At 37.8% G+C, this 16,236-nt stretch overlaps 1 protein-coding gene across 1 annotated transcript in view; it reads left to right on the forward strand.

Annotated features, from left to right (window-relative positions):
• The window catches only part of DCC (DCC netrin 1 receptor), a gene marked incomplete at both ends in the record, with an annotated part of 938,651 nt that overhangs the window by 587,638 nt on the left and 334,777 nt on the right, over positions 1 to 16,236 (forward strand). Inside the window, 2 exons of the mRNA XM_079784846.1 lie at positions 11,864 to 12,018; positions 14,799 to 14,919. Coding sequence (XP_079640972.1) covers positions 11,864 to 12,018; positions 14,799 to 14,919 — 276 coding nt within the window. The remainder of the gene's footprint in view (positions 1 to 11,863; positions 12,019 to 14,798; positions 14,920 to 16,236) is intronic.

The following is a 16,236-nucleotide window of genomic DNA, read 5'->3' on the forward strand; positions in this document are numbered from 1 at the left end:
TAAATTTGAAACTCGTGAGATAAGTCAAGATTAAATATGGTGAAATTTGAAAGGTTCAGGAGGTGAGAATGCTAAGAAAGAGTCTAAAAACCAAGAAGACAGGAGCAAAACTTGAGAGATTACTTCTTATCTGACATTTTCTTCTTGAAAACATAGTACCCTCAATAAGTGAACCACTCATTAGCATAACCAATGAAATTGCCCTTTTGCATGGCCTAAAACCTTCAGATCACTTGATGAGTTTTCTTTGCTCAAGGAGAATTTTGAAAGTGAGTTGCCTAACTTGTTAACTTTCCAGTTGACTTTTCATAAAAGGTATGTGTTATACCAGTGAGTTGCAAAGTTGCATTTCAGGTGGTCTATTTCCAAAATGCATGCATTAACAGTTTCATTATTCTAATGTAACTCTAAATTAGATGCTTTTGCACTACCCAATTGTAGTAAACAATTAAACCCCATCTCCTCAGTATTCTCTGATGGCAGTTAACCCCTCCAGTACCTGGCTGCTGCCTGGCCTGTGGTTGCCCAGCTGTAGGCAGGACAAAGTACCTATAAATTGTGAAATTTACCTGAATGAAAGGTAAAGGCCCTGACAGCTTCAAACGTGTTCCATAAAGAGATTATTATTATTATTATCATCATCATCACCCTTGCCTGTTTATATCAGAATACATTGAAGAGTTAGTAACATTTTTTCATTTAAGAACAAGAACCATAAAGGAGAATTTTAAAAGTGATCTGCCTGCTGAAACCGGTTTGGCTCAGTGGATAGAGCGTCGGCCTTCGGACTCAAGGGTCCCAGGTTCGATTCCGGTCAAGGGCATGTACCTTGGTTGCGGGCACATCCCCAGTGGGGGTTGTGCAGGAGGCAGCTGATCAATGTTTCTCTCTCATCGATGTTTCTAACTCTCTATCTCTCTCTCTTCCTCTCTGTAAAAATCAATAAAATATATTTTTTTTAAAAAAGTGATCTGCCTAACTTCCAACAATAAGATTGTTGAGAATTATCTAATAAACATGTCAGAGGAGAATTTGGAGTTGGTACCTTTTTGCTTTCTATGTTTGCTTGCTGTATAAAGCAAAAGCAAGAGAGTCTTTATCTGAGTTGGACAATGAGCTTAGGTTTGTAAGAAGATTTCACCATAAAATGCAAAGACCACGATATAAGAGCACAGTGTTTCTTAGAGTTACATTTTGGCCCTTGTACTTGACGAGCAAAGAGGGGGAGATGAAGTGTTTCCCTGAGGTTTGAAGAGTGTTAATCAGAGGAGAGAATGCTTGGGTTTACAGATTGTTCCATGCCAGGACTGACATGGTCCCAAATAATAAAGGCAGCCAGATATTGCTCACACAAACACGGTGGCAGACATACATATACATGCACACATATATGTATATATTTGTTTATGATATGCAGGGTCTTTCAAACTATAAGACTCAGGACAGAGGTTTAAGAGTGGAATTCTTAGTAGTCAACAAAAATTCCTAGATCTCTCTTGATGTAAATTGCTGTCAAATACATAGTAGATTTTGCTGTTTTTAATCTAATGCATGCCTTCATCATTTGCTCTTAATAGATTACATTTTAAAATTTGATACCAAGTCTTCTGAATTTTTAAATCCAACTGATCACTATGCATTACATGCAAATTTTATAAGAATTTCTTCATGGATTTAAAGTATTAGGCAAAATGCCCCCAAATACCATTTTCATTTACTATGTAGGAGAACCATTCAAGTTTATAAATGAGTTGTCTATGTGGTGAGATTTTATAAATCTTAAACACACACACACACACACACACCTTTTCCATGGTTTCTGAAATCCATACTTGTAAAGCAGTGAAATTACCATGGAGATTGGTCTTACCTGCAGGGTGATAGCTAAGGTATCTTGAGGTCAAAAAAGTATGAATGCCCAAGGCAGACAGAGCCTCAAAATTGGAATATAATCAGTGCTGGAAGTACCCTTTCACCAAGTAATCTGAAAAATAAATAATTTGTGTTAGTATGAAAGGACTACTGTCATTTTGCAGCAAGGCATTGCACCAATTACCCTTGACCTGCCTTTGAGTCTTTCTGATTTTTATGAGACTTAAGTTGATATTTATTATTTTAAACAATGCATTTATTCTAGCGAAATATTGTTTTACTGGCAGAATAAAAAGCAAACTGACAATTTTATTTTTCCGGTGTTTTCTTTTTAATATCTACTCTGTATAAACTGTTTGTGCAGAACAGCCTTGGATTAGCTCTATGTACTCTCATGTTCGACTAGGAATTTTAAAGCTGGAAAAAAGCCTTGCACTGATTTTCTTTCTTTGTTTTAGCAGCAGAGAGTGTTCTTATGCAGCTTTAAGTTACTATGGAAACTCAGTATATACAGCTGATCAGCACATTGCTTGCTTCCTTGGAGGTATTAAAGGGCTGAGAGTAACATCACAACCGTCCCCTCCCCAGTGACATAGGAAGGGGCGCCAAGGAATCATGAACACATGGATTCCAAATGAATCTTCTAAATTTTCAGGGAAACACTTTGGAGCCAATAAAAGCTAAGTGAGGTTCTCAGTGTTCACAATCTGCCCTACTTTAGCATCAGAACCAGGAGTCCGAGTTCAGGGGTCTCCTGTTTCTTAGATGGTGGTTTTCTCAGGTCATCCTGTATATCATCTCCCTTCACCAAATTTGCGGTCGACAACCTTGCCTTGCTCTATCCTCCACATGATTTCGCTTAAGGGTTTCTGTGCTCTTGTCACCAGCAGCAAGAGTTTCTCTGAAGTCCTTCTAAGCCCCGGTGGAGAAGAATGATTTTTTTTCAAAAGGGAAAGGAGCATAAATATATTTACCCTCTGTTTTTATCTATGCACAGTTTACACAAACTCTTAGGATTTCTAGAAGGTTCTTCTACTTAAAGCTAGAGCGTTGAGCCCTCCCAATAGGTAGATTTTTAATTAATATCTTTCTAATCATTGGAAATTTTAAAAATACAAAAAAGGAAAAGAGATATATCCATACTTCCATAACCCCTGTGACATCTTAGAATATTTCTTCCCAGAGTCCTTTTTAAAAATTATTTTTAGAAAAATCACTCTGTTAATTCTGTGAAAATAAACCAGGTGAATTAAAAATCTTCTCAAATCTCAGCATTCCATGTTTCAAGTGTGGATTTCAGTTCATGTCTCATTTAAGGGCATGATTGATGAAATTATTACTATAAAACATCTTTCATAACAGGGATTAGCATTCTCATTCATCTTCTCATTTCCCCACCTTCTGGTCTGGGTAGGTATATTATTAGTTATGCCTACTCAGGTGTTTAACAATGGAATTCTCTTCAGTAACCATTATTTACATTGTCTTTACTTTTATTTCTGTGTAGAAGTGGATTCTGCATCCATCATTGGTCCTTTTTTCACAATGCCTAACTTTTAATTTTGATGATACTGTTAATTACCTGGATTTTGTCGTCAGACTTATTTTAGAAGTGCTACAGTTTCTGAGCACTTTCGTAGTTGAGAATGTGACCGTAGATAAACAAACATATATAATATTCTTTGTAGATAAGTGGTAATATATAATATTCTTTGTAGATAAATGATCAGAAATAATATTTCTCCATTGTCTTCTGGAATTGAATTGTTCTATGTGGGAACCCAATGTACCCCTCAAAAATGTATTTTGCTGTTGATTTTTCTGTCTGAATGTTCATCTAATTTGTCATTCTCCAGATGCAATAGCTCAAATATATGCCTCACTCTTAAGAAATATATTTTCAATTTCCCGGGAACATGGCATAGTCTTGCAATCTAAAAGTGGAAGTTTATTTTTCAGGGAAAATTTCCTATTATTTTATCTGTGAATGTACTTTCTGTTCCCATGTGGGCTTGCTACATCAAGAATGCCAGTTATCTTAATGTTGGATCATCTTTGCTTGTCTTCTTCCCATGCAAGTTTTGCTCTAATTACTTTAGTCCTATTGCCTTTTCATCTCCATTCACTGATTATCTCAAGTCTCCTCTGTGTGAGCAGCTTGATTTTTAGTGGTGTCATTATGTTACTGTGCTCTCTAATTTATGTATTGGCACTTTAATGATCTTGTTTTGGTCCCTGATTTGTTTTCTTAGGTCTGCTACCTCCCTTTTCATGTTATTCTATTGTTTTATCACCTAGTCTTTGACCTCTAGTTTTATTGAATTCATTTTCATATTAAATTAATTTATTGTGTGAAGCAACTTGAGGAATTTTCTTCTGCTTTACTTTTATATTTTCTGCTGGATGGCATGCTTTGTTTTCCTTCCCCCCCCACCCCCTCTCTCTCTCTCATGATTGCTGGCTGTAGTATATTTCTTTATTTTTTTAATATATTTTATTGATTTTTTTTTTTTTTACAGAGAGGAAGGGAGAGGGTTACAGAGAGTTAGAAACATCGATGAGAGAGAAACATCGATCACCTGCCTCCTGCACACCCCTTACTGGGGATGTGCCGCAACCAAGGTACATGCCCTTGACCGGAATCGAACCTGGGACCCTTCAGTCCGCAGACCAACGCTCTATCCACTGAGCCAAACCGGTTAGGGCTGTAGTATATTTCTATATTCCCATATATGTCTTTCGTCTTGCTCAGGTATAGGTGGCTCTGTTCAGACACTATTTGTTCTAATGTGGTAGAAGTTCCTTCTAGACTCATTTACCCCCAAGTTCTGAGACCCCTTGGTGTCCTGTTTGAAGGTGGACACCTCGGGTTTATGCATTTTTATAACCAGCAGGAATGGTCACGGAGTGAGGTCAGCAGGAGCAGCATTCAGTCTAACACCCCACTTTGTTGCCAGGAGCTGTCTCCTATCCTCTTCCATAGGGAAGGGGCTTGTCCCCAGGTTGCCATGGTAGCCCCAGAGCCTTCCCTTAGTCAGCTCCATCTCCTGCGTGCCTCCCCAGCAGCCACCACAGCTTCTCCTCACTCAGAAAAGGGAAAACATAAGGCTGGTCTTAGGCCCTTCATTGCTTCGGGTTCGGAGGTATTCATGAGAACACTTAGCCTTTCCCCAAACTCCAGGACAATTTCTGGGCTTTAAAGGCAGATAAGGAACGAAATCCTGCTCTACCTTTCTGCTCACCTCCAGAAATGTCTGTCTTGATTTTTATTTTTTTTTTGCAGTTGACTTTACTTTCTTCTCTTTGTTTGCTTGCTGTGGTTGATTTTTATGTATCTCTGTGTGTGCTCTGTGACATAATTTTTTTTTTATTTTATTAGATATCGGGGGAGGGAAATTAGTTATATGTTAGAATCCATTATCTTCTCAGTTCAATGTGCAAAAAAGTTCCCTAATAGAACATCTACTATTCCCAAGAAACAAAAAATGATTTTTCTAATGCAATTTACTGTAGCTCTTCAATGTCCATAAATATATACATAGAAATAGCACTCCTGTACAACAGAAATATTTCTTTAGACTTTAAAAATATCCATATTTTTACTTCAAATACCAAGAGGGCATAGAAGAAAACATTTGACTAAGAGAAAATAATATCTCTCAAATTTCTGTCAATATGTTGTGTTAGAAGCTGGATAAGTTCCTTTATATAGTAATTATTTATGTCATAACACACGAGTTAACATTTTTATCTTGTTTTTCTTAATATGTTTTCATTCCCTTCATTGCTCAAATTGAAAATTGGACAAAGAAAAATGTTTCTAAATTATATGTGTATAGGTGTATATTTTGTGTGTTGATGTGTATATGTGGCATTTGAAATATAGGTATTCTATATGATCATACAGTTTACGTAGAAACATATAGAAATGCACACACATACAAGCAACTGTCGGAGAGTTGCCAATTGATAGCACACAAATTGAAGGCAATTGATGGCACACAAATCGAGTTTCCAAAGACATAGCAATCACAACACATGCACACAGAATGAGGACCTTGAGATAATCCTGCTATAATTTTTATCACTGGTTTGAGCCTCATAACATTATTCTCCTAATTTTAGGTTTCACAATTAAAAAGAGAGAAAAAGAAAGCTCAGTCTGAATTTAGAAAGAAAAAAAAAGCCACCCTGATTAAAGAAAGAAGGGGGACTGAGGGAGGTTAATGGGATTTTTTATCTGGATGAAGACAGTTGTGAGGAGAGACCTGAAATAGTTTTGAAGCATATATAAAAGACTTGAAAATAAAGGTTGATGATCACATATTCTTCACCTTCATAGCACATGGCCAATAATTTTTACATAGGAGGAGAAAATTATTTGGGCATATTGTGCTCACAATAAGAAGTACTAACGGCGTGTGGAAAATAAAGTCAAAAAGTCTAAATTGTTCATTATTCTAAGATGAACAAAATAGCATCTTTTCCAATTATAGTAGAAGAGCTTATAGTTTAATGCTTCTGTATTCTATTATTGTGATTAGTATTAATTAAACGGAAAAAGTGTACCCTTATGTTTTTAATGTGTTCCTCACTTAGCTTTTCCATAGCTATTACTCATTTGTAGACAGGAAATGAATAGAAAATGCTAAGAATGAAATCCATAGCTAAAAAAACCACGTTTTTCCAGAATAATGGCAGCCCCAGTCAATATTAATAGAAAAAGACTCAAGTGTACTTTTATTTTCAATATAAAACACATTCTAGTCACTTAAGGAGAGAACCAAACTTCACCCAACCTAATTTTTTTAGGGGAGTATAGACAGGTATGTGTGAGAGACAGTTTAAATAGAGAATGAAATGCAAATCTCAACAACCAACCCTGTGGGGGAGGACAGGGGTGTAGGTAGGAAAGAGAAAACTAGAGAGAAATATTCAGCTGATTTCAAGTTACTTGTCACGTAAGAATAAGCCTGGAGATAAGTGTTGGATTGGGTACCTTGTTAATAAAGGAGAAGGAGGATTATGCATTTAGTGATCAAGTTAGCTGAAAGAAAGATACTTTGGAAACAAAAATTGGTGCAGAAAGAATTGAAACTATGATGTGAGAGAACAATTTCAAATCCATAAATTGAGCAGTCCATTAGAAACATTATTCCTGCCCTAACCAGTTTGGCTCAGTGGATAGAGCATCAGCCTGCGGACTGAAGGGTTCCAGGTTTGATTCCTGTCAAGGGCATGTACCTTGGTTGTGGGTACATCCCCAGTAGAGGGTGTGCGGGAGGCAGCCGATTGATGTTTTTCTCTCATCTATGTTCCTATCTCTCTATCCCTCTCCCTTCCTCTCTGTAAAAATCAATAAAATCTATTTTTTAAAGGAAAACTTAATTCCTTAAAACTAGGGTTTAGAAGAGGTATGTTTTACATGGAAACCTGAATTTATATGGAATATTTTCCATCCTATGACATGTTTTCTCTAAATTTACATTCAATTCCATATTGCTTCCTCTGTACCAATCTGAATATGATTCCATATGAAAATATGGCTCCTTAAAGTGAAATTATCTGTTGATACAACTGCAGTACTGAATTTAAAAGAACACATTTATTTTGGATATAGAGGTAGCCCAATTGGCCAATAAACATATTCTATGCATTTGGTGTGGTCACTTCCTTCAGATATTTGCATTCTAGAGAAGACCAATAGTCTTATCTCCACTATTTCAACAACAAAGTGAGTAACTTGAAGGGCCTGGAGAGGTAGAGAAAGGTGTTAGGACTCAGGGGAAGGAGCCAGCCTTTCACAGTCCTCTAAGCAGAAATGCAGCCACTCAAGGATCCTGCAGCTTTTATATCCCCCACAATAAAACCTCACCAATCTGATGTTGTGCTTGATTCTTTCTCACTCACCAGAGTGGCTTGTGCTGCCTATTGTTCATTCATCTGCATAACTTTAAACATAACTTTGCAATTTTAAAGAACTGTAGTAAGACTTTAGGATGTATAGTTGCTTCTCAAAGTCAAGGTCTTATGGAGAATATTAATTATCTATGTTAGAGCCCTATTGTACAATTGACCCACATTTCTTATGCACCTAAATAACTGGAAAATAATTCTTAAATAATGTATTAAAGGCAAAAAGACTAAAAGTCAAGTCTACATAAGATTAGAGAACAATATGGGACATTACTTAAGATTTATTATGTTATATAATAAAAGGCTAATATGCAAATTGACCGAATGGTGGAACGACTGGCCGCTATGAGTGCACTGACCACCAGGGGGCAGACGCTCAATGGAGGAACTGCCCCCTGGTAGTCAGTGCACTTCCACAGGGGGTACGCTGCTCAGCCATAAGTGGGGCTGACAGCTGGTGAGTGCAGTGGCGGTGTCAGGACCCTCTCCTGTCTCCACGGCAGCACCAAGGATGTCCAACTGATAGGCCTAAGCCATCAGTCAGACATCCCCCAAGGGCTCCCAGACTGCTAAAGGGCACAGGCTGGGCTGAGGGGGGATCCCCCCACCTCCCCAGTGCATGAATGTCATGCACCAGGCCTCTAGTTTGAAATAAAACCCATCATATTCTTTAGGTTGTGTAGGCTGGACTCTCCCAAGCCCTGTAAGTTTGGGGACTGAAATTACAGAAGAAACTTTACTCTGCAAAGTTCTAGTCATTTGCCACAGTATAGACACTTCTTAGAAAAACAAATAAATTTACAGTAAACTTTTACCCAAATTTAAGGTTTAGTTGTACAATCTCACTATTGTAGTAAAGAATTACCTTCCATCTTCCATCTGTTAGTCAATTCTAAGTATAAGAAGTATATTCAAAAGCAGAATTGTATTTTCCTGTATTTCTGTTGCATGTTAGTCATTATTCCTTCTTACCTCAGCTCCTAAATAAAAACAATGATCTATATATGCACTATAAGTACTTAAAAAGATTCTGAGAAACCATAGTCTGATGGGAATGTTGATAATTTACTTGTGGTCATGAATTTTATTTCATCCAAAGAAGAAAAGTATTAAAAAATCAATATATTGTCTGAAATTGTTGTAACATTGTACATCTTAAGAAATTTTCTAAAGCAGCCTAATATTATGTAAATTGAACAATGTGATAAACTTGAAAATTCATGAAACTTTATCTTTATTAACTCATTAAGAGTCGCTGCCGATCTAATAGTTTAAAGAAGTGAAACAATTTCTTCTGCCAGAGTGAGAGAGGAAACTACATAATATCCAAACAGAATTTTTTTTAAAAAAAGCATATTCTGCAGGCCCCTTTAAGAATCACTGTCTACCTGGTAAATAATGATATATTTGAAAGGTATCTTAAATAATAAGTGCTATAAAATTGGGCACAGAGAGAGCATTACAAAGAGCGGAAAAATCTATTCTCAGCTTCACGAAAGACAGAATTTCAAGGAAAGGAGGTATTTGAGCTCCTCTTAGAGAATGAATAAAAATTACATCATCTGAGGAATGCAGTTCCATCAGGGATCCATAATCATAAAAATGCTGGGGAAAGGTATCCATAGCCATTGATAAGCCACATTCACTCTTTAGTCCCAATTTCAATTTGTGTTGAGAATGTAGAGCTACAGAGCTGTGAAAGGTGTAACGTGATTATTATACCTTGGTCCTAAATACTAGGAAGCAATCATAAAATGGGATGAATGGATCTTAACCTGTTGATCACAGAAAAAGACAAAGAGACCAAATAAGAAGAGAAAACCTGAGTAAACTTCATTTGTCCACTCTCTCTCAGAATAGCATAATGATCAAAATTACGTTAAGCCATGTATTGATTTCATGTTCATGGGATAGAGCCTTTTCCCCCAAGGACTTACAAACTCATGCTAAGGTAACCATGTCTAGTGCTATAAAACAGGTAAAATAAATACTACAGGTATTCTTAAAGGAGAGAAAATTTTACAAGAAAAATAATAAGGACATTCTTTTTGAAGGATAGGTAGGGTGTCTAGACTCAAGATGAAAGCGAAAACAGTTCAGGATGAGAAAATAGAATGAACAAAGAGTTGGAATTAGAAAAGGGCCTGCCTCAGAGAATTATAGTGAATTTAAAATTTAAAAAGTATGGAGACTGCCCTAACCGGTTTGGCTCAGTGGATAGAGCATCAGCCTGTGGACTGAAGGGGTCCCAGGTTTCGATTCCGGTCAAGGGCATGTACCTTGGTTGAGGACACATCCCCAGTAGGGGGTATGCAGGAGGCAGCTGATCGATGTTTCTCTCTCATCGATGTTTCTAACTTTCTATCACTCTCCCTTCCTCTCTGTAAAAAAATAATAAAATATATTTAAAAATAAATAAAAAAGTATGGAGACTAATAAATTGGGCATGGTCAACTCTCAATAAACATTGACTAGTAAATACACACTTAATCAACATCTGTATAAAATTGAGGACACAATCCAAATGAAACAACTAATATATTTGCTCAGAGGCATTCAAAATATTTCTGATCTTTTTGGATCATTGGAAAGGGACTGTAAAAAGTTTCATACTAATATTATTATCATTTATAAAGAAAAAATTTAGCCCAATGTACAATGAAGATACATTTGCTTTAGAAAATTTCTCAGACATACCTTTTATCATGTCTTTAATTTATGAATATTACTGCCTCCCAGCCAAGTCATCTAAGTTAATTTTCTACTGACAAAGATTTAAAAATTTTCAAGTTGTTTAGTATTCTAGGTCCTAATATTTAATTAAAATTTAGGAAAATAAGACATGCCAGGAGGGAGGAAGGAAGGATGGAGGGAGAAGAGAGAGATAGAGAGGAGAGAGAAAGAGAGAGTGAGAATTGTGATTGAGATTTTCAAAATCATTAAGTAGAAAAACTAGAACTTGAATCCTGGGAGCTTCCTACTAGCTCTCCCATCAAAGATTATAAATTCACTTTGACATCAGGGGGTTTTGCTGATTGTGGTTGGAAAGAACAAAATATGGTGGTTACTCAAAGGAGCAAAAATTAGCACTCCTTACTCATTGAGCATAACAACAAAAATGACAAAAAAAATGCAATCTAACTTTATATATGCGTACTAAAAATGCATATTTATGTCCCCAGTGGAGAGGAGATCAAGGCTGCTACTGCACTGTGCATATAACCTGGGTCGCAGGCAATATGAATATTCAATTCTGACATCACTTTAAGAGTCCCAGTGGAAGAGGATGAACGTTGCTTTTTAAAATCTTTCTCTCTCAGGCAGAGTTTTGAGGGTCCAAACCTAGGAGATTCATTAGCAAGAGTGTGTTATATTTGTAAATTTCTTTCAGCCGCAAATTTCCATTCCAGAATTACTAGCTTTATGGTAATTAAGACATTACATCACACTAGGATCTCACATACCATGCTGAGAAAATGATAATACAAATTGCTAGGACAATAGGACTGTGTCCACCGTAAGAAGGACAAGTCATTTTTTGTACCCTGTTACCACAGCCAATTTCAACAGGGAATGAGTCTATCCCATTAACTAAATCCTGATGACACTCTAGAATTACAGGGACGCGAAGCTTTCTTCTCCTGTACTCAGGGCTGTCTTTAGTCCGGTCAGCATGTCCTTATTTACTTTATCAGCATAGTTTTCATAGTTTTATGTTCTTTTTCAGGGCAGGTCAATTGGATGCCATTAGTTGGATATTCAGAATGTTTATTCTATGTAGGTTTTGGTTTTTTTTTCCCAAAAGTGTTTTTGTTTTTCTCTCTGTTTTTCTTCTGGCAAAACACCATGAACTGAAATTGTGTAACTGCATTTGGTGGCAGGGGAGGGGACGAGAGGAGAAGGAAATAGATAAATAGATGTGTTCTAAAGTAGTTCTTGTATAACAAGCTGAGGGTTTGGGGAAATTATTTGAATTACAAATATTTTCTGTCCCAGAGCAGTGTTTCTAACTCAGTGAAAACCTTGGCATGCAAATTCACATCTCGGCCCCTCGCTTTTGTTCCCTGTCCTGCAGTTCCGCCCTGGTTTTTAAATCACCCCTCCAACCTCTATGCCTACGAGAGCATGGACATCGAGTTCGAGTGCGCCGTCTCCGGGAAGCCGGTGCCCACTGTGACCTGGATGAAGAACGGAGACGTGGTCATTCCCAGTGACTATTTTCAGATCGTGGTAATCATCCCTTCTCCTATCCCACTCATTGGTGACTGTGTTTTCAGGTGTCTTTCTGTCCTGGGAAGAAGGTTCCTGTTTGGCATTGGTGTGACGTGTTGAACACAATTGTCCTAAGAAAGCAAGTGATTCTAGACTTAGAATTTTTGAGCTAAAAAGAGTGATCAAACCCCCCCCCCCTTTTTTTTTTTTTTGGTTAATCCTCACCCAAGAATATTTTCCCCATTGATTTATTTAGAGAGATTGGAAAGGAGGGAGAGAGGGAGAGAGGGAGAGAGGGAGAGAGGGAGAGAGGGAGAGAGGGAGAGAGGGAGAGAGGGAGAGGGGGAGAGAGAGAGAGAGAGAGAGAGAGAGAGAGAGAGAGAGAGAGAGATTGCCTCCCGCACACACCCCAATTGGGCCCAGAGATTAAACACGCCTTTGATTGTGAATGGAACTCAAGACCCTCTGGTCCGCCTGCGAGCTGATACTCCAACCACTGAGCTACACAAGCCAGCCTCACCCACCCCTTTTTGTTTTTAACAGACAAGGTTTTAAACAGAGGAAAAACAGAGAACTTCAGACTTATTTCCAAGTATTCTCATTGCTGTTCTTGGGAAAACAGTTTAGGACCTTGCTCTGGACTATATGGAGCCAGGAATCTCTTACTGCCATGGCTTACCATTGTAATGAAGTTTCATTAGGTGTGCTACTTACGATTCCGGCAGTCTTACTTGGGTGATACAGGCAGCTTCCCTTCCAGCGAGGACCAGCTGGCCTTACATGAGAGTAGACAGGGCAGGGGTGATGCTGGCAGGGATGGTGGTAGTGGCCGTGGCAGAGAAGCCAGAGGTGACATTACGTTGTAATTTTGAACATTTTAAAGCTAAGAACAGTAGTTCTCGTTTACTTTAAGTCTCGGGACACCCTAGGTTCCTATCCCCGTGGGAGATAATAGTCACTGAGTTGTTGTCCTGGTACAGAGTGAAAGCTCAATACTATATTATTGTTGTTCTTTTCACTGTTACCAGGAGAATTATTTACTCATTGGAAAATGCTCTATGAAAACTCTCCTTGAGATGTAGGTTAGCATTGGAGGTTCTGAATTCACATATATAAACATATGAGAAACTCCAAATGTTAAAGAACTTTTGCAGCCAAAGAAACATATGTGGGGTCCACATCTGTCAAAGAAGAGTGTTCTAGAGTGTTCTTCTAAGCCAGGGCTCCCCATAGAATGGGGCTGGAGCATAGGTGCCCTGCGGGCTGAGACTCAAGCCCTCTCCATGGCCTTCCCCGGCTCTCAATGCTGGAACTTTCAGGAACTTCCCTGGCCTATGAGTGCCTGCATTATGCCATACTGTAAGGGTTCTTAAGGGATAAATTCATAAAACATTTTTTGTCACTTCTATCACCACTTATTTTTTTTCCCCACTTTCAGTCGCATTTGTTTAATTGCTTGGGAATAGAGTAAGAAAGGGGAAATTTTTAACTTTTGAATGCCACACCAATCCATTAGTTTAAGTGCGATGCTATTTCTACTACCACTGAATTAAAAATGACCTGCCATTGGGCGACTTGTTTTTTTATGCCTAAAATATATGCTACTTGCACAGAAAAGAAATTACTGAGTGCCCTTAAGGACACATGATAAAATGCAACATTTATGTTTTTCTACAGTTTGAACAATCTTTCTCCCTGCTTGACTCATTACAGCCAACCTCTTTCAGTGTTTCCTTTCTTAAGGTGAAAAGAAAATGTATAGTAGGAGCCCTATTCACATTAAATTGTGCTTAAAACTATCTCCCCAATTGCTCCAGAAATCGGAGAGCCATTGTCTGTTGTACAGGTAACATTTGGCACAGATAGTAACTTCCATGTGAATTTTTAATTAGAAGTTAGTCAGCTTTATCTAAGAATTTTATATCAGCCGAGAACCAACTACAAGATACTAAAAACAATTAAGAATTCCCCACGAGGTAATATTTATCTCTTAATGACTCCAGGGAAAGTGATTTAACACGTCTCACTTACTGAACGAATTCTTGCACTAATATTAAAGATAAACTGAGTTAGTATAATTAAATGCTCTCTCCAGTTCATTTTATCATCCATCCTTGAAAAAGATGGTGGCTCAATTTATATGAAATAAATGATAACCTTGCTATCTATAATTTATTGATTACTGAAGGTGAAACATTTTGGTCATATAACAAAAGATGCAATGGGCATAAAATATCCACCCAGCTCCCCTACAAATTCCGAAATTGTACATGTCAAAGCAATGACAATTTTAAAAGGATTTTCAGACATATTTTCTCGATAAACAATTCTAGAAAATATCTACCTGAGATTTCTTGTCCCTTAGAAGTTGCAAAGAGCGGTGTTTTTGTTTCTTTTTGTGTGTTTTTTCCCCTCCAGTAGCTGCTAAACCTCAGCTTCTTTCAATAACAAATCAAAGAATGAGATTTCTTTTGTTGCTACCCTTTGCTTCTTCTGTACCTAATAGAAGAGTTTTCTGTTTACTGCTCTCTTAGACACTGAGGAGGCTGTGTATTTTGGGGAGCACATTTTTCATTGCAGAACTAGGTCAAGTCGATGCCCTTGGATCCAGCACAGTATTCGGTAGCCGTGACTTTGCCAGGTGACACAGGACGTGTCCGTGAGGCTGGGGATGCTCATGGCCTCCCTTCTTGTTTCTTCTGTGACGTTTTATTAAAATGCGTTTATGTTCATTTTTTACTTTGAGGTTTGTTTGTTTTCTTTTGAAAATATTTCACTTTGCCTTTCCTTCTCTCTAGGGAGGAAGCAACTTACGGATCCTTGGAGTGGTCAAGTCGGACGAGGGCTTTTATCAGTGTGTGGCTGAGAATGAGGCTGGCAATGCCCAGACCAGTGTACAGCTTATCATCCCGAAGCCTGGTAAGAGGAGGGGGACTCTGCTCCGGTGCCTGTGGTTACAGTCATTCATGATCTGCCTCTAAAACCTACGGCTTTCCCTGTCTCTCAGTCGATTTGAAATTACATAATTATTTAGTTAATTAAATTACACATTTGTGTGTTGATAGTATATTTTTTCTAGCAAATTACATATGCATATGGATATATGGATATAGATAAATGGTTAGCTAAGCAGGTATATATCTTAGCTATCCATTTATCTACATATATCCATCTAGTAAGATATAGTTATCATCATGAATAATAGGTACTTCTGTTGTGAAGACAACAACCACTAAATTACTATGTTCTCCCCTCTTTTGTGACCTGCCTTTTTTCTTCAGTGTTTTATATAAATATACTGTATATGTGTGTATGTATATACATACATGTGTAAACATATAGATGTTTACACACATATGTAGTCTTGAGTCAGTGAAAGTTGGTCGAAAAATAATCTCTTGAACATAAAAATGTTTTTCTCAATCTTTTCCTGTAGTAAGTTTAGTAGAAAGTAGCTGAAATGTATGAGACATAGTCTTTCTTTAAAAAAATATAAATATTTTTATTGATTTCAGAGAGGAAAGGAGAGGGAGAAAGGGATAGAAACATCAATGATGAGAGAGAATCATTGATCAGCTGCCTCCTGTATGCCCCACACTGGGTATCAAGCCCACAACCCGGGCATGTGCCCTGACCGGGAATTGAACTGTGACCAATTGGTTCATAGGTCAACGTTCAACCACTGAGCCACACTGGCCAGGTGACATCGTCTCTCTTTGGTTTTTATCATTTAAGTGGCTATCACGGTGTTATATTTTGTGTATCTCTAATCAAATATCTGAAGACTCGGACTCTGGTAGTGCTTACAAGGACGGCTTTTTCTTTTCTCCTTATTAAAACAAAAATAGCAACAAAGGTGAGTAAAGGAACTATCTAGGTATGAAAAAGGATAATTAACCTCTGTTCGAGATCACTGATTTCTCTGATAGATTCCTTCTCTCTCCACTTCGTGTGCTTTAAGCATCAGTGTGACTTCACTTGTGTGACTGAGTGCATGCGCTTGTGCTGAAGCAGTAACGGATAATAGGAGAAAAGGAATCTCTAAACTCACGGTCTGCAATGTGAGCCATGGTTTAAAAACTGTGTCATCTCATTAGCAATGACAGTGGGCCCCACTGAGGTTAACACTGGCTGCTACTCAAGTCACAAATTCTGGTTAACATCGGCGTCCAGCTATGGCCATAAAGCTGAGGAAAATGCAAGGTGCGTAATCCCGTGTGTCTAAAGAAAAGTGTG

The sequence above is a fragment of the Cnephaeus nilssonii genome (assembly GCF_951640355.1).
Source record: "Cnephaeus nilssonii genome assembly, chromosome: 11".
In the NCBI taxonomy this organism is placed as follows: Eukaryota; Metazoa; Chordata; class Mammalia; order Chiroptera; family Vespertilionidae; genus Cnephaeus; species Cnephaeus nilssonii.